Source organism: Pseudomicrostroma glucosiphilum, assembly GCF_003144135.1.
Source record: "Pseudomicrostroma glucosiphilum strain MCA 4718 unplaced genomic scaffold BCV69scaffold_8, whole genome shotgun sequence".
NCBI classification, from domain to species: Eukaryota; Fungi; Basidiomycota; class Exobasidiomycetes; order Microstromatales; family Microstromataceae; genus Microstroma; species Microstroma glucosiphilum.
The window spans coordinates 296,606-317,516 of NW_020289920.1; the positions used below are offsets into that span (position 1 = coordinate 296,606).

At 56.3% G+C, this 20,911-nt stretch overlaps 9 protein-coding genes across 9 annotated transcripts; 3 read left to right on the forward strand and 6 right to left on the reverse strand.

Annotated features, from left to right (window-relative positions):
• The first annotated feature begins 785 nt into the window (after nt 1-785).
• BCV69DRAFT_283173 (hypothetical protein) lies at nt 786-2,300 on the forward strand. The gene is made up of 3 exons (XM_025492614.1): nt 786-925; nt 1,002-1,183; nt 1,265-2,300. Exons 2-3 carry the CDS (start codon nt 1,131-1,133, stop codon nt 1,983-1,985), a joined length of 774 nt encoding a protein of 257 aa, XP_025347457.1. The 5' UTR covers nt 786-925; nt 1,002-1,130; the 3' UTR covers nt 1,986-2,300.
• Nucleotides 1,984-3,075, reverse strand: BCV69DRAFT_312893 (RNA-binding domain-containing protein). The gene is made up of 4 exons (XM_025494980.1): nt 2,947-3,075; nt 2,710-2,841; nt 2,465-2,601; nt 1,984-2,316 (listed from the first exon to the last, which is right to left on the reverse strand). Exons 1-4 carry the CDS (start codon nt 3,011-3,013, stop codon nt 2,089-2,091), a joined length of 564 nt encoding a protein of 187 aa, XP_025347458.1. The 5' UTR covers nt 3,014-3,075; the 3' UTR covers nt 1,984-2,088.
• A 30-nt stretch (nt 3,076-3,105) lies between these two features.
• BCV69DRAFT_312894 (putative RVB2-RUVB-like protein) lies at nt 3,106-5,093 on the forward strand (the record flags this gene model as incomplete). Its single annotated transcript, XM_025494981.1, has 6 exons — nt 3,106-3,147; nt 3,274-3,306; nt 3,384-4,040; nt 4,120-4,338; nt 4,432-4,840; nt 4,915-5,093. The coding sequence occupies 6 exons, from the start codon at nt 3,106-3,108 to the stop codon at nt 5,079-5,081; spliced, it is 1,527 nt and encodes a 508-aa protein (XP_025347459.1). The 3' UTR covers nt 5,082-5,093.
• A 188-nt stretch (nt 5,094-5,281) lies between these two features.
• Nucleotides 5,282-8,071, forward strand: BCV69DRAFT_312895 (hypothetical protein). Its single transcript, XM_025494982.1, has one exon. It carries the CDS (start codon nt 5,385-5,387, stop codon nt 7,851-7,853), a length of 2,469 nt encoding a protein of 822 aa, XP_025347460.1. The 5' UTR covers nt 5,282-5,384; the 3' UTR covers nt 7,854-8,071.
• On the reverse strand, nt 7,735-10,129 carry BCV69DRAFT_283176 (hypothetical protein). The gene is made up of 3 exons (XM_025492615.1): nt 9,032-10,129; nt 8,329-8,951; nt 7,735-8,223 (listed from the first exon to the last, which is right to left on the reverse strand). Exons 1-3 carry the CDS (start codon nt 10,101-10,103, stop codon nt 7,993-7,995), a joined length of 1,926 nt encoding a protein of 641 aa, XP_025347461.1. The 5' UTR covers nt 10,104-10,129; the 3' UTR covers nt 7,735-7,992.
• An 842-nt stretch (nt 10,130-10,971) lies between these two features.
• Nucleotides 10,972-11,281, reverse strand: BCV69DRAFT_283178 (hypothetical protein). Its single transcript, XM_025492616.1, has one exon. It carries the CDS (start codon nt 11,215-11,217, stop codon nt 11,032-11,034), a length of 186 nt encoding a protein of 61 aa, XP_025347462.1. The 5' UTR covers nt 11,218-11,281; the 3' UTR covers nt 10,972-11,031.
• Nucleotides 11,282-11,368: 87 nt separating this feature from the next.
• Nucleotides 11,369-15,301, reverse strand: BCV69DRAFT_205465 (hypothetical protein). Its single transcript, XM_025489717.1, has 2 exons — nt 14,496-15,301; nt 11,369-14,406 (listed from the first exon to the last, which is right to left on the reverse strand). The coding sequence occupies exons 1-2, from the start codon at nt 15,141-15,143 to the stop codon at nt 11,515-11,517; spliced, it is 3,540 nt and encodes a 1,179-aa protein (XP_025347463.1). The 5' UTR covers nt 15,144-15,301; the 3' UTR covers nt 11,369-11,514.
• Nucleotides 15,302-15,805: 504 nt separating this feature from the next.
• Nucleotides 15,806-17,767, reverse strand: BCV69DRAFT_283180 (hypothetical protein). Its single transcript, XM_025492617.1, has 2 exons — nt 16,838-17,767; nt 15,806-16,761 (listed from the first exon to the last, which is right to left on the reverse strand). Exons 1-2 carry the CDS (start codon nt 17,652-17,654, stop codon nt 15,944-15,946), a joined length of 1,635 nt encoding a protein of 544 aa, XP_025347464.1. The 5' UTR covers nt 17,655-17,767; the 3' UTR covers nt 15,806-15,943.
• Nucleotides 17,768-17,937: 170 nt separating this feature from the next.
• BCV69DRAFT_283181 (hypothetical protein) lies at nt 17,938-20,844 on the reverse strand. The gene has a single exon (XM_025492618.1). The coding sequence runs from the start codon at nt 20,700-20,702 to the stop codon at nt 18,270-18,272; it is 2,433 nt and encodes an 810-aa protein (XP_025347465.1). The 5' UTR covers nt 20,703-20,844; the 3' UTR covers nt 17,938-18,269.
• Nucleotides 20,845-20,911: the final 67 nt, after the last annotated feature.

The following is a 20,911-nucleotide window of genomic DNA, read 5'->3' on the forward strand; positions in this document are numbered from 1 at the left end:
GTCGAGGCAGCAGCTTCATGGTCGCTCGTATCAGAACAAGACTCACCTCAGTCTTGACTTTGTATACGTTACTCAGAGCACTGCCATCGTCACCATGGCTCCTCCACCCACCTCTGCCACATCATCGCCTTCGTCATTCGGCGGCTCCGCGCGGCCCGCCCATGTCGCTGCCCTGTCGAACAAGGTACAGGGCCTCAAGTTCATGCAGAGAGCTGCTGCCCTCAACCCAACCACAGCACCCAGTACGCCTTCCTCGCCCAGCGGTAGTACACTAGCACAAGCGACTCCTACTCGAGCGAGCGCTTCGGCATCGACCGCAGATGGTAGCGTCAAGACCGGCGCAAAGGAGTCAAAGATTGTCTACGTCGATGGCAATGAGGAGCATTGGTCTTTAGACGATCCTGCCACTTCCGCAACTACGGCAACAGAGCCTGAAGCATCTTCGTCGAGTGGATCGGGCTGGAACTCCTGGCTGCTGCAAGCTTCTTCTTCCTCTTCTTCCAAGGCCAAATATACAGATGGTAGGAGCTCCCACTCCGAATCTAGCGCGACCGCATCGAACGGGCTGGGACCCGTGGGCCGGCGCAAGTTCGGCACATTCGAGGGCGAGGAGAAGAAAGAGTCAGAGAGCGGTGGAAAGAAGAAGGGTGATGCTTCGATCGCTGGTGAAGGAGCCTTGGGAAGGGACAAAGTCGAGAAGAAGCGACCTCTCAACAGCCGAGAGTGGAGTGTTGAGCCTAGCTACCAATTCGAGTTGGAACAAGAGACGCAGGATCGGCAGGAAGCAAAGAAGAAGGAAAAGCAACGAGGGGAGGAGTCAAAGAGTATCAGAGGCAACTCTGGCGCTGCAAGATATCATCGAGGAGATCAGACTGACGCCAGGCAAGAAGGAAAAAAGGCCAAGAAGGCGAGGAAGAGTTTAGATGTGAGTTGCCATACTCGGAAACTAGACCCGCCTAGCTACCTCGTGAGCTGACCATGCTCCCCGTACGTCACAGCAGTATGATTCAAGGGTCTCGCCACAACCCTCTCGACCTCTCGCCTTGGTCGACTACCTGGCCTCGAGCGATGAAGAGGACGAGCAGGGCCGGGGAGACCCTGATACCCAAACATCTGAGCATACGCAGCGAATGAGTAGAGCCGCTGCTACGCCGCAAGGAGTCCCTGAGCCGAAGACGAGAAGGTGAGTCAAGTCGACATCCCCCCTCCCACTCAACAGCCTACCACAGACTGACCCACACTGTCACCATGCTTGCTACGATAGAGCCCTGCCATCGGTCTCCTTCTCTCAATCCCCCTCAGCACGAACCTTCACCAGTGAGAAGATTGTGCCAGGAGAGTGGCTCTGCCACGTCTACGTCGCTATCCGTTTGATCGATTATCCCAGATTGGCTAGCCTGCTGAAGAAAGCAAAAGCGACACTCTTAGAAGGTGCATCTGACCCCGACAGCTACACCTGGTTCATCGACGGCGATGCAGGGCAGGGCGAAGGCAACCTACACGTCTCCCTCACTCAACCAATCCTCGTTCGAGCCCACGAAAAGGACTCTTTCCTTCACGAAGCCAGATCGATCTTGCAGCACCAAAGCAGCTTTGCCCTCTCTTTCTCCACCTTTGCTCCCCTTCTCTCTTCGCCCCTCACCTCCATTCATCCACCGAGAGTCTACTACACTCTAGAGGTCGGGCTGGGCCATTCGGCTCTGCAGGCCATCAGTGTCGCGCTGGGCGGGATGGTCAAGACCTTCTTCCAGGGCAAAACGTACTTCGAGGAGCAAGGGGCGAGATTTCACGCTAGTTGGGGGTACGAGCAGGTCAATTCTGAGGGAACTGGGGAAGTCTCCCCGGAGCAGATGGAGAAAGCAAGCCAAAGAACGCAGAAGCTGGAGTTGGGACTGGGGGATAGAGTGAGGGCACTGAGTGAGGTTAGGGTGAGGAACGTCGAGGTCAAGGTTGGGAAGCAGGTCACCCGGGTTCCTCTGAGGTGAACAGTACCTGTATTCACTCTTTGGGTAGATGATGTTCTGCTGGTATCAAATCAGCAGCGCTATGTATACACCTGTTCTCGTCGTCTGTAATATGTTTGAGACCTCACCTCCTCCCCGGACTTCTCTCTCTGACATCCCTATCTCTATCCCTCCTTCCGCCTCCTCCTCCTCCTCTACGTTGGCCCCCAGCAGCAGGTCCACTCGGCGGCGGCCTGACAAAGGCGAAATCAGCAGAGAGCTGCTGCTCCATGAGGGTCACTGCGCCGTCCTGACATGCCTCGATGGCTTCCTTGGCTTCAGAATGAGAGGGGAATTCCAGGAGCGCGTAGCCCTTTTTTAGCAGAAGAAGGAGCGCAGCAGTGGAGCAGAGGAGAGAAGGAGAGTGATGGTCGTCAGTCAGGTCAAGGGAACAGGAAGAAGCTGGAGAGCCATCTAGGCCGAAGCGCCTTGCTCTGTATTAGGCGTACGCTTCAACTCACCTTTACATATCCTGTCCGCCTGTCCAAGTTCAAGTGGCAATTCTTGACCTCGCCAAAGTCTGCAAACTTGTCCAGGACGTCCTCCTCGGTGGCTTCTTCGTGGATATTGGTCACGATGAGGATCCAGCCTTCCACCGCTGTTGATTCGAAGGGGAGGAGAAGGGAGGTCAGCCGTCTGTTGTATCAGACTCGCCGCTAGATGAATGCCAAGATCCTCTCAAATGGCGAGCTTACTGACTACTCACATCGAGCAGCTTTTGCCCCGCCGTCCTCTTCGCCATCGAGCCTGTCAAAGGTCTTTGCCTTGACCCCGTCCATCTGCACATCGGCTCCTCCTCGGATGTTGAAGCCCCTGCCTTTCCTCTTGACGTTCGGATCTGATACACGATGATGATAACAAGAGAGAGAAGTATAGGACGTCAGGCATCGTCGAGGGCGGGCCATATTGCGAGCAGGCAAGATGGCTATAAGCAGCAACTCACCATCTGCATCGTCTACCTCCATCTCATCGTCTCTCCTCATGTCGAGGTCCTCTTCTGAGCGAGTCATGACCGACTGCGAATGGGCTGGCTGTCGGCTGTTCAGCAAAGGCTCTCCAGCTTCTGAATGATCCGGGTCCTAAGTGGTTGAGCTGACTGCTGATGGCTGGCTGTGAGCTGCCGGGAAGGAGTGCTTGCCTTTGGGTACGGCCGTGCGTCGGGTGTGAGTGGGGCGACTTTTGCCGCGCGAAATGGCAAAGTGGATCTTCCCAGGCGAGGCGTGTCGAGATCGTCTCGTCTCCGCTTCCACTCTACATCTTGTCCTACCAGTCACCCACGATACAAGGAGAGATCTGCAAGATGGTGAGCAAAGTACTCGAGGCGCAAGCTGACAGCTTCCAGTTACTGATGATCATTGCCTACTTGCCTCACCTTTCCAGGCCGGCCTGATTCAGACGCAGCCCACCTCCTCCACTGCCATCCAGACTCTGGAGAGAATTGGCGCCCACTCCCACATCCGTGGTCTGGGCCTCGATGAGCATCTTCAGCCCAAGTCCGGTCCAGCCCAGGGACTCATTGGTCAGAAGCAGGCAAGGAGAGCAGCAGGAATCGTAGTCGAGATGGTCAAGTCGTCCAAGATTGCAGGCAGGGCAATCCTCATGGCCGGCCCACCTTCCTCGGGCAAGACGGCCATTGGTATGGCCATGTCACAGACACTCGGACCAGACGTGCCCTTTGTCATGCTCTCCTCATCCGAGGTCTTCAGTCTGGAGATGTCCAAGACCGAGGCTCTCACTCAGGCCTTCCGAAAGGCCATTGGCGTGAGGATCAAGGAGGAGGCAGAGGTGCTAGAGGGTGAAGTCGTAGAGATCATCGTCGATCGCAGTCTGACAGGAGCTACCAAGACTGGAAAGCTGACGCTCAAAACGACGGACATGGAGACCATCTATGACCTGGGATCTAAGATGATCGACTCGCTCAGCAAGGAGAAGATCACGGCTGGGGATGTGGTTAGCATTGACAAGAGTTCCGGAAGGATATCGAAGATCGGTAGGAGCTACACACGAGCGAGGGATTACGATGCTGGAGGCGCAGAGGTGAGTCAAGGAGAAAAAGGATTTCAGCACAGCAGACTCAACTGCCGTAGCTGACTACATCTGCCCGCTATGCGAATAGACAAAGTTCGTTGCTTGCCCTGAGGGCGAACTACAACACCGCCGATCCATCACCCATACCGTTACTCTGCACGAGATTGATGTCATCAACTCGCGGACACAGGGCTTCTTGGCACTGTTTGCTGGAGACACCGGAGAGATCAAGCCGGAGCTGAGGCAGCAGATCGACGGAAAGGTAGAAGAGTGGAAGGAGGAGGGCAAGGCAGAGGTCATCCCTGGAGTGAGTAGCTAAGGGGAAGGTAGCGCGCGGTCACCGAGGCAGCGTCGATCGCGAATGCTGACGAGTCTCTTCCCCCTTAATCATCACTTGCAGGTGTTGTTCATCGACGAGGTCCATATGCTCGACATCGAGTGCTTCTCCTTCCTCAACCGAGCCCTCGAGTCCGAGATGGCGCCCCTGGTCATCATGGCCTCCAACAGGGGAATCACAAGGATCCGTGGCACTCGATTCCGATCACCTCATGGTATCCCCATTGACCTTCTGGACCGGGCGTTGATTGTTAGCACCAAGAAGTACGAGTCGCAAGACATCGAGGAGATCTTGAAGCTGCGAGCGCAAGAAGAGGACGTGGCCGTCTCTAGCGAGGCGCTGTCTGTGTTGACGAGGATCGGTAGCGAGACCTCTTTGCGGTATGCTATCAACTTGATCACAACTAGTCATCTGGCTTGCCGGAGGAGAAAGGGAGATCAGGTAGAGGTCGGCGATGTGAAGAGGGTCTATGGTGAGTCGCCTGCCCGTCCGATATTGGTCGCTCTCGTAACGCGTTCTGACATTTTCTTCCTCGAACGTCCACAGGCCTCTTCCTTGATGAGCAGAGATCCGTCACCTACCTGTCGGAGCACTCGAAGGAGTTCATGTCCGAAGAGGACTACGAGAGCGGTATCGCAGCTGACGGTCTGCCCATTGAGGCCAATGCCGCTGCAAACGGCGGTCCTGTGCCGATGGAGGGCGTTTTGGCATAGGAAAGAGGAGGGTCAGCTGTCTTACCTGACTGTTGACTCGTTTGTAGACATTATCCTCTCTGTCGTGGAATCAAAACATACCTCTGATCGTACGATGTGTCCCATCTTGTCTCCTGCCGTCCCGGGCCCACGACGCGCGCCGGGCTGAGACCAACACCCCGCCAAATTCCCGCGATTCCGGCGCTTCAATCACCGTTTCCCTCATTACCTTCCTTCCTTGACTGTCCCTCCGACGTACTCGTAGAGGTCAGCGACCAGAGCGCTGGACAGGAGACTGGCTGCGCTGCTGATCGAGCTCGCGCCATGTCCTCCTTCTTCGACTCGCTGAACTTCCATCGCGAGCCCAATCGTCCCTCGGAAGACCCATCTGGCTCGAACACCTATCGCTCCTCTTCTTCATCAGCCCGCGTCGCCTCCCATGGGAGCTCGAGCCGTGCTAGTACTTCGTCAGCAGTAGCAGGGCCTTCTTCGAGGCCGTATGGCAGCCGCGATACATCGCATGCCGCTCGTGGCGGGCGCCAAGAGACTGTGTCAGCCAGGAGATCTGAAGCCAATTCTTCAACCACGACGGCAGACCGGCCTTCAGTAGGCGCTTCTGCTATCGACGAGGACGTGAGCCATGAGGCTTTCAGACAGGATGAAGGCCCACGAGTCTTCTGGGATGTGCCGCCCTCGACCTTTATTCGCGATTGGGCCAAGGCGAACCCTCCGGACCAGGAGGATACGCGTAGAGCTGGAGAGGTGGGAGGAAGCAAGGACAGTAGAGGCTGGAGGGACGATGCCTGGACTGATCGTCTCCTTCGATCAGCAGCTGCGAGTGACGGACCAGCTCCTTCGAGTCGAGGGGGCAAATGGAGCAGACAAGCTTCGACTGCAAGCACAACCTCTACCGCTTCCAACTCGACGTCAAGGACCAATTCCACTTCTGCAGGCACGACTGGTGGAGTGGGTCCTCTGAGAGCTCTCAAGGGTCGCTCTTCTACGATCAATCGGCGCAGTAAGTCTTTGAGGAATGCAAAACCGGCATCAGGCTTCAGGCGCCATGTTTCTACCTCGGCTGTACTCGATGAGAGCAAGGGAAGCAGCTCAAATTCACATCCTTCAGCGCTTGCTGCTTTGTGCGGAGGAAAGAACCAGGCGGAGAGGGTCAACAAGCTTCTTGCAGATTTGGGTCTTGCTTTTCAAGAAGAGTCGGGAAGAGGACCAGACTATGAAGATGAGGATGGTGGAGAGGCAGCAGCAGACGTCTCGATGGACAGTATACACACAGTCTGTGATCCTGGCTTCAGCATGGAAGCGGACAGCGTCACCCCGGGGCGGTCCAAAGCGACAACCCCAGCTCATACTTCAAGCGGCAAGACGCTCACTGCTGGGAATACGCCTCAACCACCTTTGACATTGACTGCCTCACAGCGAAGACTTTCTGCAGGAGGTGGAGGTAAAGGAGGCATACCCAACTCGAGCTGGGAGCGCACTCTCACTTTCCCACCCAGCGGCTCGCCTGCTACCGGTGGACCTCAATTTCGCACAGGCGAGGCAATGTCTGTTACCCCGGACGTAGACATCGACGTTGACGTCGGGTCGGATGATGAGGACGGGTTCTGGGACGAGGCGCTTTTGGCTGATCTACCTCTGCTCTCGGGTATCGAGGAGGATCAGGAGGGCTACTTTAGCGGAGGACCTGTCAGAGCGCCTTCTCTTCACTCGCCTCAGCAAACAGTGCCGTTGGCCTCCCCTGAACCCAAAGCCGCAATCGCCGCTGCTGCTCTGGGGAAACGGAGAGACCCACCTACTCCTAGTCCAGATGAGAAGATGGCTACATCTGTCGCTGAAATCTCTACTGCAAGTCACTCTGCTTCGGTGGTAGAATCGAGATCGCCTTCACCCACGAAGATGCAGCGCTGGAGTCGAGCTTCGAGCAGAGGAACGGATCGGACATTGCCTGAGAAGGCCGCGCAGCTGCCCAGATCCGGAGACGCTCAGGAACCTGATCAGGATGCGGTGCCAGCAGCTCAGCCCGCACAGAGGAGCAGGACGAGAAGTGCAGCAGCTGCAGCAGCTGCAGTAGAGAAATCAGCTGCACGACCAGTGGCCGTTCCCGCAGCAGATCAAGCGAGCTCCATCTCCAGAGGTACTAGCCCAGAGGTACCCACTGCAGCAGCTCGCTCTAGACCTCTACTTCGCTCAAGCACTGCAGCCACAACGCGACAGCCTAGTCGAGTCTCTAGCTCTACGTCCCCTTTCAAGTCCACAGACAGTACGACTGGGTCCACCTCAGCCACATCAAGCGCTCGGCGAGCCGCTTCACCGGCTACCTTCTACGGCGCTTCTCCCTCCAGATCCGAGTCCGCGTCCGCGTCCGCGTCTACATCCACGACTACCCGCTCGTTGACAACTGGTATGACGACCAGTCGCCCAGCAGGGCTCAGTCGTCGCTCTGCAGGAATGAGTAACTCGTTGAGTGCCGGGAGCGGAATGACGCTTCTTCGCGGTGGCTCAGGAGGTGGGAGACGAGGGAGTGGGAGTGGAGGAGAGACGGGAGCTGCAACTGGGGTGAAAGCTTCTTTTAAGATGCCCTCACGCCGAGCACTTCCCACTGTCCCGCCACACTTGGAAGTTTCGAGCGCTCAGCACCACGCAGCAGGGGAGACAGAGACTGGGACAGGGACAGGGACGGCAGAAGATGACAGTTTTGGTGACCTCGAGGGGATCGATGCGTCCGATCTGGACTTGGAGGAGATTGAGAAGGTGATGAGTGCGAATGGCTATTGATGACCCCGTAGGCAGATGGGTGGTGCTAGGAAGCGGGGGAGTTGAGGTGGTTTCGTGCTGTACATCAATGCTACCGTTGCATACCTCATTCATGACGAGTCGTGTGTGTGCTTTTCTTCGGCCCTGCTCTGACTTCCGTCTATATCTCCCCTTCACTATCACTACTCCCCATGGCCGCACCGGGATCACCTCCCTCCTTCTTGACCCTCGCCACCCTTGCCTCTTCCTCGGCCATGTCATCCAGCATATTCTCCACATTGGGGCTCACGGTAAACTTGCGATGTACCTCGCCTAGCAGGGTTGCGCGACGGGTAGAGGCGTCGAGGAGGGCCAGATCTTGTAGAAAGGTAGTTTGGGAGCCGCCGGAGACCTGAGAGGAGGAGGAGATGAAAGGGGGAGGGGAGGAAAAAGAGGAATAGCTCAGTTGGAAAGGTCCATGCCTCTCGAAAGAGGCGGCGGGGCAGCGACCACTCACCTCCATGACAATCTTGCCAAAGTGCATCTCTACTCTGCCATCCTTGTACACCTGCAAGCGGCCAATCATCCCTTCAGGTCCCAGATGGCCATCTATCCCTTCTTCTTGCTTGACCTTGACTTGAGCGCCAGGAGGGGCAGCAGTGGGAGGAGCTGAGGAGCTAGGTTCTTTCTTCACGCCATTGGGAGCAGCAGCCTTTGCTGAGCCAGAGCCAGAGCCAGAGGCAGGTGGAGTGCCGCCCGATGTGCCTTCGGCAAAGGCGACGGACCTCTTGGGCTTGTTCCCACTGGAGCCAGGCGGACTGCTACTAAGCGCACTGGGCACCTTGACCACACCCGCACCCACTCCCCCAGCAGCTCCCTCCTCCTTGGGCGGTCCCTCCGGCTTGACTTTCGGAGCGGTAAATTTGGGGAAGAGTTGCGGGAATTGAAAGAGGTACAGCCGAGTAGGATCGCCCTCTTCCTCATCAAAGACAAAGTCGTCTACCAGGTCGTCGCCGATTTCCTCAGCTTCGGACTCGGAGAGGTCCAGGGCGTCGATGCCTTTGCGGTCCTCCTCTGCTTCCTCAGAGGCAGAGTCGGCGTCTTCAGTGCCATGTCGAGGCGTGGAGGTGCCGGATGAGACTGATTGAAGGGGGAAAGGAGTAGACAAGGTCAGAGGTATCCTCATCGCTCGGCTGCGTGTCAACTTTTGGCATACTCACTTGTCGCAGCTCGCGAAGCAGGGCCAGACAGGGCGTTCTTCTCCCTCTGCTCCTCATCCTCTGGATCAGGCTTGACCTTGTCTACATCCATTGCGTCCTCCATCTTGACTTTTCCTTTTCCTTTGCCCTTCTTTTTATCAGCAGCCTCCTCACCCTGCTTGCTCCTCTTCTTCTCCTTCTCTTGTACCCTAGGTAGAGCGCGTGGAGCCAATTCGTCCAGCGTACCCACATCGTCCAGATCGACAATCTCTATATCTTCTTCCGGGTCCGAGTATTCCTCCTTGTCCCTAAGCTTGTCCGGGTTGCGGTAAGCCATTCGTCCAGGATCAGGCTTGAGCTTCTCAGAGTCGTCGAGATTGCCTTCACCTCCAGTACCCCATTTACCAGATGCGCCCATGCCAGCTCCTGCCCCGCCTGAACGACCTGCAGCACTTTGGCGAGCTCTGTCTAGTCTGGAAGTGGAGCCAGTACCCAGTGAGAAGGGTCCAGAGGCTACCAGCTCAATGTCCCTTCGTCCGCCGCGCCCACCACCAGGTCCACCACGTCCTCCTCTACCAAAGCCTCTTCCCCTTTCACCAGATCCTCGCCCTGAGCCAGAGGCAGATCGAGAAGAAGACCCCGCAGAGGTGGAAGCAACATTCTCCTGCTTGATCTGTACATCGCCCGCGGCTGGAACTTTGCGCCGCTGTGGCATGACGGGCTTGAAGGTCATTCTTGGCTGGGCGCGGAGGGCTGCACCTGTCCCTCTGCCTGGGACCATGCTGACGGTAGGTCGATTGGCGCCCGGTCCGACGGAGGCGCTCTGCGGTCTAGGCATGCTCGAGGTCGATGGAGCAGCCGAGGAGGAGGGTAGACGTGAAGCTGAAGAGGACGACGATGAGGCAGCATTGGTAGCTGCATTGACTCGCGATGCGGGTGGAGCTGCTCCCGTCAGAGAGGCCGTGTCTGTGGGAGCATCGGCGGTCAATGGCACTTGGGAGGTTGAGGTGGAAGGGTCACCGCTGCCTACGCCTGGCCTTCCTGGCTTGATTGGAGGAGCATCTTTGCCTCCTGAGCCAGAAGGGGTGGACATGGTCACTGGAGGATGGCGCTGGTGAGTAGCGAGCGAGGGAGGCAGTCGCCCCCCGCGTGAGTAGAGGCCGGGCCAGATGTTCCTGAGCCAAAATTTAGCGCGCAGCCACTCAGGCCCCCACGGACGTGCTTCGATGATCATCACCACCACAAGATCAGTCATACCCATCACCATCATCACCACCACCGCTCACACTACTCTAGCATGGCATCCTCATCATCATACAATCTCATGCATCGCCTACGGCAGCAGGGTCATTCCACCCTCTCTCGTTTCCAAATCTGGAGATCAAAGCAATCTCTACCCCCCGCCGGCCTCTCTTTCACATATACACCACCTCCTCGTCGTATCCGCCAGCAACAAGATTCCGCTGCTGCCGCTACCGGTGCTCCATCCTCGTCAGCAAGACCCACTCCCACTTTTTCGTCACAACAATCCCCCACCGACCCACTCTCAAGAGACGGCGCTGCCCCTCATCCTTTCCTCCCCTTTTTGCACCCAGTCTCACAGCGCTGGCGTCCTGCTCCCCTCTCGCACCGTAGAGAAGCAGAGCTAGTCAACGAAGCTTTCCGTAGAGGTCAATTGGACTCGATCCCTGACGAGTCACCAAAGAAGAAGAGATTGTTAGATCGATTGGGTAGGGGAAGGGAGATTGAAGGATGGACAGAACTTTGGCGTTCGGGAGGTAGTGGAGCTACTGCTTCTGCCTCTGCTTCTTCTTCTTCTTCTCCTTCTGCTTCTCCTCTTGCTACGGGAAAGTACAAGTTCACAGATGCCCGTGTCAGAGAGCATCAGAATGCCATTCTCCTCCAAATGGCAGAGGCGGGTTATGGACCTCTGCAGGGTCGGAATCCAAAAGTCCGTGGATTGAGGAGATTCTTCAAAGGGTCCAAGGGAGAGAGGGGTAGGAGGGGTAAAGATGTTAAGATTAGAAAGAATTTGCAGGGAATGCTAGAGGAGGTGGGACAGTGGAGACAGGTGAGCAGAGTAGCGGAGGGAAGGCAGTGGGAGCTCTGCAAGAGGAATGAGAAGACTGACTGTGACGTTTTACCCTCTCACCCCGTCCATCAGACCAAGAGGGAGGCAGCTGCGAAGAATATCCCTTCACAGCCATTCTGATCACAGCGATCGCACGATCTCACACTCGGGCTACGACAATCTCGCTTTGGGAAAGCAGGAGTTCATGTCATGTACACATGTGTATTACCAGTCTCGTGGTTTCTGCAATCTCATAACTTCCTTTCATTTGCTTTCTGTCTAATGTCCTTCTTGCTCCCTACCCTGGTTTCCTTCATTCCTCCCTTCGCCCTTCAGTGAGCGCCATAGACTTCCCAATATCCATCTTTATTCTTCTCCCCTCCTTCGCCCTGTTATCTTCACCTTCTCCCCCTCCAATCAATGTCCCCTTCTCCTAGCTCCAATGCGTCAAATGATCCACCACGAGCACCCCGTCAATCTCAGCGTATGGATACCCCCATCCAGCCAGGAAGCTCTTAACGGGCGCAGCGAGCCCCACGCGACGACGGTCCGTGGCAGTGGCAGTGTGCTTGGCGGCTCCGACGGCTAGGTAGGTCAGGCCTTGGTGAGACTCTCGCTCTAGTGCAACTGTGGCAAGTGGGTAAATGAGGAAAGAGAGAAGGGAGTCAGGAGGGATATCGAGAAGCGCATAGTGGCTGCTTCTGGAAGGATACTTACGTAGGAATTCCTCGACGACCTCGACCGCCTCTGAAGCATGCAGACCATGGCAGTCTAGCAGGCACTCTGTCCGCTCCTCGACGCTCAGCTCCCTTGCGCCGTTGATGGCGCCCAGAGCGTCCTTTCTCGCAACACCTAGACACACGCCCATGCCCGCACCGACAACCTTGCCTCTCAGACCTCTAGCACCAGCTTCGTCCACGCTAGCATTGCCGTTAGAGCCCCATCCGCCTCCATCTGAACCAGTGCGGAGACGTTCAGAGAGCTCTAGATGGCGCTCTTTGAGCATGTCTCGTGCAGCGGAGTGGTTGGCCTCTTTGATCTTGACATTGAGGCTCTGACCTTCCGCAGAGTACTTGCGAGCCGAGGCTCCATCGCCTGCTCTGAACGCCTCTGATGCTCGAGCCAGACAGCGATTGCGCTGCTCGATCAACGGAGTGAGAATGGAGCGATGGGCAGCATAGCTACTGGCTGCGCCCTTTCCAACGACCAGGGTAGGCAGCAGAGTCGGTGCTCGTAATACCAGGCGAGCCGCATTGGCCTTGTGGCCAACACCGCTCTGGGAGTGGAGAGAGGTAGAGGAGAGGGAACGTAGGCCCATGGCTGGACGATTGGGCGCGCCCCTTGCCCCAGCGACATGTATGAGCTTGACTGCTTCGCCTGACGAGAGCCCGTTACCACTTGCCACGGCTTGTTGCTGAATCAACGCAAGTGGAGTAGGAGCTTTAGACCTCTGCAGAGCCGTCGCCCACCTTGTTCGGCTCGGATCTGAAGCTGCTGGGCCAGTAGGTGCGCCAGGCGGTGGACCACTGGCTGCAAGATTGTTCGCCAGTGTAGAGGAGCCACTGCCCATTTGCTGCTGTTGCCGCACCCTCTGTGCTTTCGGTCCAGAGGGGACCAATTCAGGAAAGTCGTCACTAGGGCCTGAAGGGGCAGCGGCAGAAGCAAGGGGAGGGGTGGCCAAGCCCGATTCGTCATCTCCTAGAAGTGGCGACTCCGCTCCAGTCTCTCCACCATACAACGAGCTGGCGGACATACCCCCAGCCAAGGCTTGCAGTACGTCCGAATCGTGCAGAAAGGGGCACGGGTCATTGAGGCAGTGTCCTCTCAGCCAGAATTTGCAGAGGGCTTTGCTAAGGTCGTGGCTGAAACGACAGTCTGCTCTGCGACAGTCTCCGGATAGGAAGTACCGACAAACCCGTCCGGGTCCGACTCCTCCTCCACCGCCACCACTACTGGACAAAGAAGGTGACATAGATCCAGTACCTCTGCCGACTGGCGGGGTCGCAACGCGGCTGATGCCTGTGTACGATGCCGTCCTTCCTCCTCGATGGGACGAAAAAGCATCACGTGGCATGACAGATACGCCGCTGGAGGTACGTGGGCCGGTGGGCACTTGCTGATGACTCAGAAGAGGTGATCGTCCAAAGGGCGGAGTGCCAGGAACACCCAGCGTTCTCGATGTCGACGAAGAAGGCTGTCCACCCGACTCAAAGATGCTTGCCAAGGTTGCGTCGACGTCCCAATTATGACTGGCCAGCGCTTCTTCGATCTGCTCTGGCGACCATTTCGTGCTGGAGCCACCGAAGCTGCCGGACAAGACCGATGAGAGGACGTCAAAGGGCGTCATGCCTCCTCCAGCTGCCCATTCGTCCTCCTCGCCCATGCCTACGCCTGATGCAGCAGCTCTACCATCGAAGTCTCCGGAGCTACTGGTAGCGCTACTACTATAATAGCTACCTGCAGAGCCGCTGGCATGGGCATCTGGCTGCAAAGCTGCGCCAAAGGGGGAGAACTCATCGTCTTCGTCCTCGCCTTCTGCTCCAGTGGGATGGTTCTTGGCGAGCATGGCCTGCGTGACTGAGGAAGAGGATGTCCGTCTTCCTGAATCAAGCAGTGATGGACGTACAGCAGTCAGGGCAGATGCCTGAGTGCTTGAGGAAGATGTGGTACGTGGCTTGAAGGCGGCCGCTGTGACGTTCATTCGAGGCGAAGCAAACGGTGAGGGAGACGTTGGTCGACTGCTACTACTGCTGGCTTCGACTGTGAGGGACGCAGAGAGACCAGGAGGCACCGACGAGAAGGGAGAGGTAGGCATCGTTACCGGAAAGGCAGATGACAAGCCAGATGGCGTCGGAGGTCCGCTCGGCCCGCCCCAGGGGTTGCTACCAGAAGCAAAGCTTTCCCTAGTCGAGGAGGTCCGGAGTGGGGTAAGGGGCGCATTGCGAAGGCGGGGCGATCCTCGAGGGCTACCTGAACCGATAATGCCAGGGTCTTTCCCGGGAGCAGGTGAAGTCCCTCTCGAAGGCGGATTGATGACTCGTTCGCCTCCAAGGAATGCACTTGAACCCAGTCCCGGCGGCATGCCGGGGGCAGTCAACGTCTGAGGGGTATTGGCGAAGACTTCGGCAAAGCCTCCAGAGCTACGAGAAGGCGTGATAGGGAGCTTGGAAGGAGTCCAGGGTCGATTTGCGCCTTGCGAAGAGTATGAGCGGGTCGAGCCGGGTCTATGGAGTGGCGAAGAGGGGAACGTGGCGCCAGTAGGCTCCGAGTCTTCCCTATGTCTATGCATAACATCTAGAACTATGCTATCTAAACGAAATGGTGACTACAGAAGGAAGAATGTGGAGAAGCAGGCAAAGGTAAGTCACTATTGCACGAAATGGCCTTGGCAGCTGATATCTCTGTCGTACTCACAGGCTTGACTCCCTCAGCTTCCTCCAGCCAATCACCCAGCCTGTTGCGAACCTGATCGATCTTCTCCTCTTCAGCAAGCTCCTCTTCTTCCAATACGGCCATGACATTTGCGACTGCGTCGGCGCCTGCTTGCTGCTGTTGAGCTGATTGCTGATCGGGTCCAGGCGAGAGCGGAGTCGAAGTGAACAAAGGGGAGGACAGATTACCCACACTACTCTTCCGAGAGGAAGGAGCCGTCATGTTGTTGACCTCTGTAAAGCTTGCGACATCCATTGTCTCCTCGTCTGAAGAAGAATCAGTGGGAGGAGTATTGCCATTGCCCTCCGAGGATCCAGTCGCAGAGGCACTACTTGCAAGGGAGCTGGGCTTCTGAGGCTTGTAGCTGGCATTGAGAGAGGAGACTGATCTGACGGGAACAGCCCGCCGAGTCTGCGTAGAGGCGACGAGTGCCTCTAGATAAGCTCTTGTGTGTGATACGCTAGCGGCCGATGGCATGAAATGAGCCGTCATGGATGTGGTGTAGGGCGTCGAGGATGAGGGTGGGGACGAGGAAGAGGGAGGAGAGCGGCCTGTTGAAGGGCCCGAGGATGGTGCAGTAGATGCCGCTAGCTGAGGAGACGCAGATGGAAGACGGCTAGTGCCTTCCATCGTGGGCAACTTGAACAGCACTGTAGTGTATCAGAAGAACAAAGGACAGGAGATCGTATCTTGAGTTGCGGACGGTTGAAGGGGACCAGATGTCGGGGTCCTTTCAGCTTGGCTGCGAGCTCCCCTTCGAAGGGAACAGCCAGCTGCTGTGAACAGTAGCGTGGGAGAATGAGCAGCAGATCAGGAAGCTGCTTTCAGGGGCAGCATCAGGTGCTAGAATACCAGGCCAAGTCAGATGCAGATTGTGGCGAGGGGGGGGATGGGAGGGGCTGACGGGAGCAAAAATCCACGCAGTGAAGGCGTCCGATTTTGAAGTCTTAGGCCGCCGAATTGGCGCTTTTGGCCGGAGAAATGAAAAGGGGATCGAAGTAGCTGATACCAGGAGCCTCACAGGGGACCCAGAAGCAACAGGCCGAGGTTGACAATGATGATGAGGAGCTTGGTGGTGGTGAGGTGATGGTGGTGAGGGGATGAGGGCACATGCAGGCAGCCAGACGCCCCCCGCCTCGCGACTTTAGACGAGCCTGGCCGCCATTGTCCCGATCACAGGCCAAGTGCCTGAAGCCTCGCAGTGGAGGAACCAAGGCCGAACGGCGCCGAGCAGACACCATCACCGTCTGGCGTACGTACGGGACGATTGGCAGTCACGACAGCGCCAATGTGTGAAGAAACAATGATTGATGCGTTGAGATGCTCTCATAGGAGAGACGGGGATATCAAAATGTGGGTACGGAAACTCAAGGTGAAACACAGAAATGACCAATGCTCCAGGAGGACGCCCTACTCCTCCAATACCGCACTCAAAACAGACCCACCACCCACCCAATCTCCCGCTTGAAGTCGGCTTCCACTCCCTTCAGCGACTTCTGCACAGCTCGCAATACTTCCAGTCGCTGACCATCCTCTTCGCTCTCTCCTGAGCTCGAAGCAGCGATGTCTCCGCCCGCAAGGCCCTCGACGCCTCTTAGCCAAGTCACCACGACTTCCCGCCCAAACATCTTGCCTTTGCCATTGATGTCATTGGCAATGCGGGCCAAGAGGCCGTCCCAGGCTCCGAGAAGAAGGGGTAGCAGGGTGGTAAGCAGAGCATTAGGGTTGGCGGGCGAAAGTAGGCCCGTAGGAAGCGCAGAGAAAAGCACTTGCTGACTCGAAGAGCTACCCGATGATAATGCAGACCGATCTCTTCCAGCAGAGGAATGCAGAGACGAGGAACCTGAAATCCACTGATCAGGTACAGTTGGCAGAAGATCCTTTTGGATCTTGATAGTTCGCGCCGTAATTGTATGTAGCAAGGAAAACATCGTCGATGGATGTACACCCCCACTCTCATTCTCTTGCTCTTCCTTGGCGTGAAAGAAGTCCATCCATCCCTGAATCCCAGAGACCAATTCTCCTACAGGCCCTCGCAAGCGATTCCAGGTGTATTCAGATCGAATAGATACATTCTGTGCATTGAAAGGTAGAGCAGACTTGATAGCAGCTTCGTAGGCATCGAGTGACTGGTTGACTGACTCCAGGGTTGGAAGAGGCAGGAGAGTATGGATGGAGGAGATTATCTCGGGGTGTTGTGACAGCAGCGAAGATAGCAGCGATAGGAGGTTCGGTTTGTCCAACGAGGCTGGAACGGAAGGACGGTCTTGATCAGACTTGTTCTCAGATCTCAAAGGATGTGGGTCTCTAGCACAGGTACTCACCAAGCATCTTCCCCAGATCAACAGTACTGCTTGTGGTCTTATGATCATCTTCCTTCACATTGCTGCCCTTTGCGCTGGCATTTGCTGTCGAACTCGAGCCTAACGCCGGTCCTATGCCTTCATCTAAGCCTAGCACTCCTCCCAAACCAGCTCTGATCCTCTTCGGCACAAGGTTCCTTCCCTGTCCACCAATCGTCGGTCTTATTCCACCTTCGCCGCCGCCTCCGCCACCCCTCTCTGGGCTGGACTGCAGAGCCACCGTTGGTCCTCCCATTTCTTCATCCTCGTCCTCTTCTTGCATTCGCTTGCGCTTCGACTCTGACTTGCGAGTCTTATCCGGCAAGCTATACGGTGAGAGATTATGCTGGGGAGTGGCGCTAGAGAATGGGTCGTTGTGATGAGTGGATGAGGAGGGTGTCGAGACATGTGCCGTGCTCGGCCCAGCTGAGAAGGAGGAAGTGGATCCCCACTGTATCGAAGCGGGAAGAGCAGATGGGGTGGATCCCCATTGAACATGTTGCGAGGAGGAAGGAGACGACAGAGAGGCATGGGACTGTTGAAAGAGATTGCCAGTGGCGCTACCACCCCATGCGATACCGCTGCTTCCGGTAGTGTGGCTGCTCAGCTGCTGCTGCTGCTGCTGCTGTTGGCCTTGCATAGGGTTGGAGAATATGCCTCCATGAGTGACATTACCGGTGCCGAATAATGAGGTTGCAGGTGAGTTTCCACCGTCCTGGTGGGAATGGGTGCGGTGAGGCGTCGGAGGTGTGGAGGGTCTAGGGTTGGTAAGGAGAGGAGCGGGAGAGTATCGAGGCATCTTGTGCAGAGCCCGGCGATGTCGAGAGCGAAGACTCTCGTCCTCGAAAGTAGTGAGTGTGACCTTAAGCAGAAATGTAGAGATGTAAATGTGATGGTTGATGGTTGATGGCTGGAGAATTGTGATGGCGAATACACAGGCCTGGCCTCGCCCGGAGCCGCCCACGCGAGGCGCACCCACAGGCTCAGCGCACGCAAGCCGGCTCCCGCCTGAGCCGCCGCCTCACCAGCGAGCCCGAATCAACAATACGAGCGCTGCTACTCGACGAGTCACACATTTGCGGCTCTCTCTGTATCAGGAAACATCCTATGGGATGACATGCTTTACTAGCTACATCGAACCTGTCTTACTGCAGTGCAACATAAGGGTCTTTATGGGAAGTCGCTGTCGAACTCCATGCCATCTGGGTGTAAGTACGGTGTGAGCGATACAAGTTTGGGGGCAGACAACGAGGCGAATGCTTTCTTAAAGTCGATTTCTCAAGATCCGGCAGGTAACTTACGACCTGCCGTCAAACCTTGACATATGCGGATAGTTAGTCCTCGTCGATCATCGTAGTGTTGGGCGAGGCTAGGCCTAGCCCGATATCTGCTCCATCTATATCGATGTGTTTTTCTACTGATATCGAGCATCCAACCTCGCAAAGACTTTTTCCATCTTCTCCAATTCGGAAGACAGCGTTTGTTTCCCCTCCTCTGCCTCTGCATTCACGATTTCAGAGTCGGCAAAGTCGATAAGCCAGACGTGAGGCCGTATGGTGATCTTGAGAACGTCAAAAGGCGACAACGTTGGTGTCGGCATGATTCCAAAATACTTAACAGCGTCAGCGTCGGCAGCTCTGAGCTTGTCGAGTTGAGTCTTGAAGTCCGCTTCGCTGATGCCCATGTTGTCTTGAGCCTTTTGGAGCGCTTCTAGAACCTGTTCAGGCTCTACCCTCTCGTGTCTCGAAGATCCCAACGCAGAGGCGTCATACTTGCGCCACTCGACCATGATGTTGCTGGTGCTAATGTCGCCATGCCACACCGACCGCGAGTGTAACATCGAGAGCGCCTGTACGGCAGAGGCAACGAGCTCTTCGCGCCACAAGAGGTACATTTTGCGGGGTACATTCCTGATTGGGCCCCCGTAGATGCACTGCAACATGAGCTTGTGGGCTGTAGAGGGTGGGTAATTGCGAGGCGAGACCACACCGTATAGCTTTGGTATTATCAGTCCTTGCAACTCTTGGCATTGCAGGTAGACACGCAGCTCCCGCACTGTGCGGCGCTGTATGTCGAAGCGGTCCTCTTCGCTCAGGGGAGGTCCGTCTGGCTCCTCAAGACGCCAATCGATCTTGCTTCCGCGATCCTCCTCCGCTAGAGGCACACGCTGCACCTTGAGCAAGGCTTCAAGCTCGTCGAGTCTAGCGTAAGGCAGTACCTGAAGCATTGACTTTCCACCAAGATGCTTCGACTGGTGGTCATCGCCGAGGCTACTATCGAGGATAGACTTCTTGAAGAGACACAGATGCACCGTAGCGTAAGTGCCATCACCAATCGGCGTGTAGCTCGAGATATACGTCGTCAGAGGCCGAGATTCCTGGACGAGGGCCTCGTAATCGTCACCATGAAGGGTCTCCTTTCCCTCGCCCTTTCCGCCGCTGTCGCCGCCTCCACTGGACTTCTTTTGACTGGCACGAGGAGCGACAGGTCCACTGGCAGATCGATGCCCACCTCGAGGCTTTTGCGCCAGCCTATCGCTTGTGTCGCTGTCGGGAGGCCCGCGCTTTGACGACGGCCCAGCACCTCGGTCCTCAGCAGAGTTCAACCTTTCGCCTCCTGCTCTTGCTGGCTCTTGCACGAAATCTTCTTCTTGGCCCCTGGCCTTTTCTACAGCTTGTAGCACCCATGCAAGCATGTAAAATACAGCATTGGATAGGCTCATGAAATGGAGATTCTTCGAATTGCTATCCTGAAGACCACCACAGACCTCTCGATTCGCAGTATCGAGCGCTTTGGGGCCCACAAGGACATCGTAAAAGGAGGGGGTGGAGCTGAAGATGATCCGGGCCTTGCTTCCCTCAGGTGACGTTGCGCTCTCATTCCCTTGATAGGGTTGCCTCGGGACTTCGTAGGGCAAGAGGATTCGGCCCCAGTCAGCCATGAGCAAGCCCACGCTGAGACCAGTTGCAGCAGAGTGCGATGCAATCTCGAGCAACGTCTCGTCGGAGGTGTGTGTTGTTGTGTCCGCCTCATCTTGTAGAACGAAGGGATCAAGACGGTCTCGTACAAGGACCCCAATCTCCTCAGGGCCCCATCCGGGTCTAGCCTCTATTGATGCAATGACTTGCTTTCCACAGACGACGTAAAAGTCGGAATAGCCAACAGTAGTACTTTGGTCCAGTGTCCCCGCCGGGAAAGACCAAGATGGGAGCGAGTCTTGCAGATGTCGACTTGGGATGATCCTCACCGTCTCATCGGGAGACGTCGGCAGCAAAGCCTCGTACTCCATACCATACTCCTTCATTTGCTTCTTCACGCCTTGCTCCTGCCATCGAATCGCTTCTTGTCCCAATTCAAGTAGGCACTGCACAAGATAGAGAGTTATGTCCGAATACTGACTATTGAATGCCGTCTCGCTCATGTCAGAATGTACGCAGATTCTACTCGCGGCGTTGGGTAAGACCAGTTTCTCTCGAGCGATGCCAGCTTTCTCTGGAAAGTTGGAAAGATATGGGTCAAGGATCTTTCCAAACTTGTCAAGCAGACTAAGAGAGCGAACCAGCATGGTCTCTCCGCCAGTGCTGTCTTCCACACCTGAGGCGAGGATGTTGAGAGAGGCGACAGCGCCCCTTGAGCTCGTCCGAGGGATTGTCTTGGTAGACGTATACTCGACATCATCCTGGATTATGATGGGGTATCCTAATAAGGGATCATCCCTGAGCTGGCTGATTGGCGTGGGAGCCTCGCCTGGTTTTCTTGAGAGCCACAATTCAGGTGTGAAGGGCGTATCGCAAGGTGCATCCACCGGCGGCCCTCTCATGGAAAAGGTGCGCTGTGGTGCGTCCATGGCCAGATCTGCATGTAAAGTGCTAGATCAGAGAATGGCACCTTGTAAGATCGATAGTGACATCGTCTTGACGAAGGTCGTAGTGGTCGCCGTGAGGAGGGCTGAGCTCAGTCTCGGATGGCAAAGGCGTGATGGGACGAGCAGGTGGAGCAAAGGACGCAGAGGGCCAGCACAACGTGCTTCCGTCTCGGCGGTGTGACGTACTGAGT

Coding starts and splice junctions, on each gene's coding strand:
- BCV69DRAFT_283173 (XM_025492614.1), top strand. CDS start 1,131: ATGAGTAGAGCCGCTGCTACGCCGCAAGGAGTCCCTGAGCCGAAGACG. Junction 1,184..1,264: donor CCTGAGCCGAAGACGAGAAG/GTGAGTCAAGTC, acceptor TTGCTACGATAG/AGCCCTGCCATCGGTCTCCT.
- BCV69DRAFT_312893 (XM_025494980.1), bottom strand. CDS start 3,013: ATGACTCGCTCAGAAGAGGACCTCGACATGAGGAGAGACGATGAGATG. Junction 2,602..2,709: donor CGGGGCAAAAGCTGCTCGAT/GTGAGTAGTCAG, acceptor TCGAATCAACAG/CGGTGGAAGGCTGGATCCTC. Junction 2,317..2,464: donor GGCGGACAGGATATGTAAAG/GTGAGTTGAAGC, acceptor CTGCTAAAAAAG/GGCTACGCGCTCCTGGAATT.
- BCV69DRAFT_312895 (XM_025494982.1), top strand. CDS start 5,385: ATGTCCTCCTTCTTCGACTCGCTGAACTTCCATCGCGAGCCCAATCGT.
- BCV69DRAFT_283176 (XM_025492615.1), bottom strand. CDS start 10,103: ATGTCCACCCCTTCTGGCTCAGGAGGCAAAGATGCTCCTCCAATCAAG. Junction 8,952..9,031: donor TGCTTCGCGAGCTGCGACAA/GTGAGTATGCCA, acceptor CCCTTCAATCAG/TCTCATCCGGCACCTCCACG. Junction 8,224..8,328: donor TTGGCAAGATTGTCATGGAG/GTGAGTGGTCGC, acceptor TCCTCCTCTCAG/GTCTCCGGCGGCTCCCAAAC.
- BCV69DRAFT_283178 (XM_025492616.1), bottom strand. CDS start 11,217: ATGGCTGTGAAGGGATATTCTTCGCAGCTGCCTCCCTCTTGGTCTGAT.
- BCV69DRAFT_205465 (XM_025489717.1), bottom strand. CDS start 15,143: ATGGAAGGCACTAGCCGTCTTCCATCTGCGTCTCCTCAGCTAGCGGCA. Junction 14,407..14,495: donor AAGCTGAGGGAGTCAAGCCT/GTGAGTACGACA, acceptor TTCCTTCTGTAG/TCACCATTTCGTTTAGATAG.
- BCV69DRAFT_283180 (XM_025492617.1), bottom strand. CDS start 17,654: ATGCCTCGATACTCTCCCGCTCCTCTCCTTACCAACCCTAGACCCTCC. Junction 16,762..16,837: donor TGATCTGGGGAAGATGCTTG/GTGAGTACCTGT, acceptor CTTCCGTTCCAG/CCTCGTTGGACAAACCGAAC.
- BCV69DRAFT_283181 (XM_025492618.1), bottom strand. CDS start 20,702: ATGGACGCACCACAGCGCACCTTTTCCATGAGAGGGCCGCCGGTGGAT.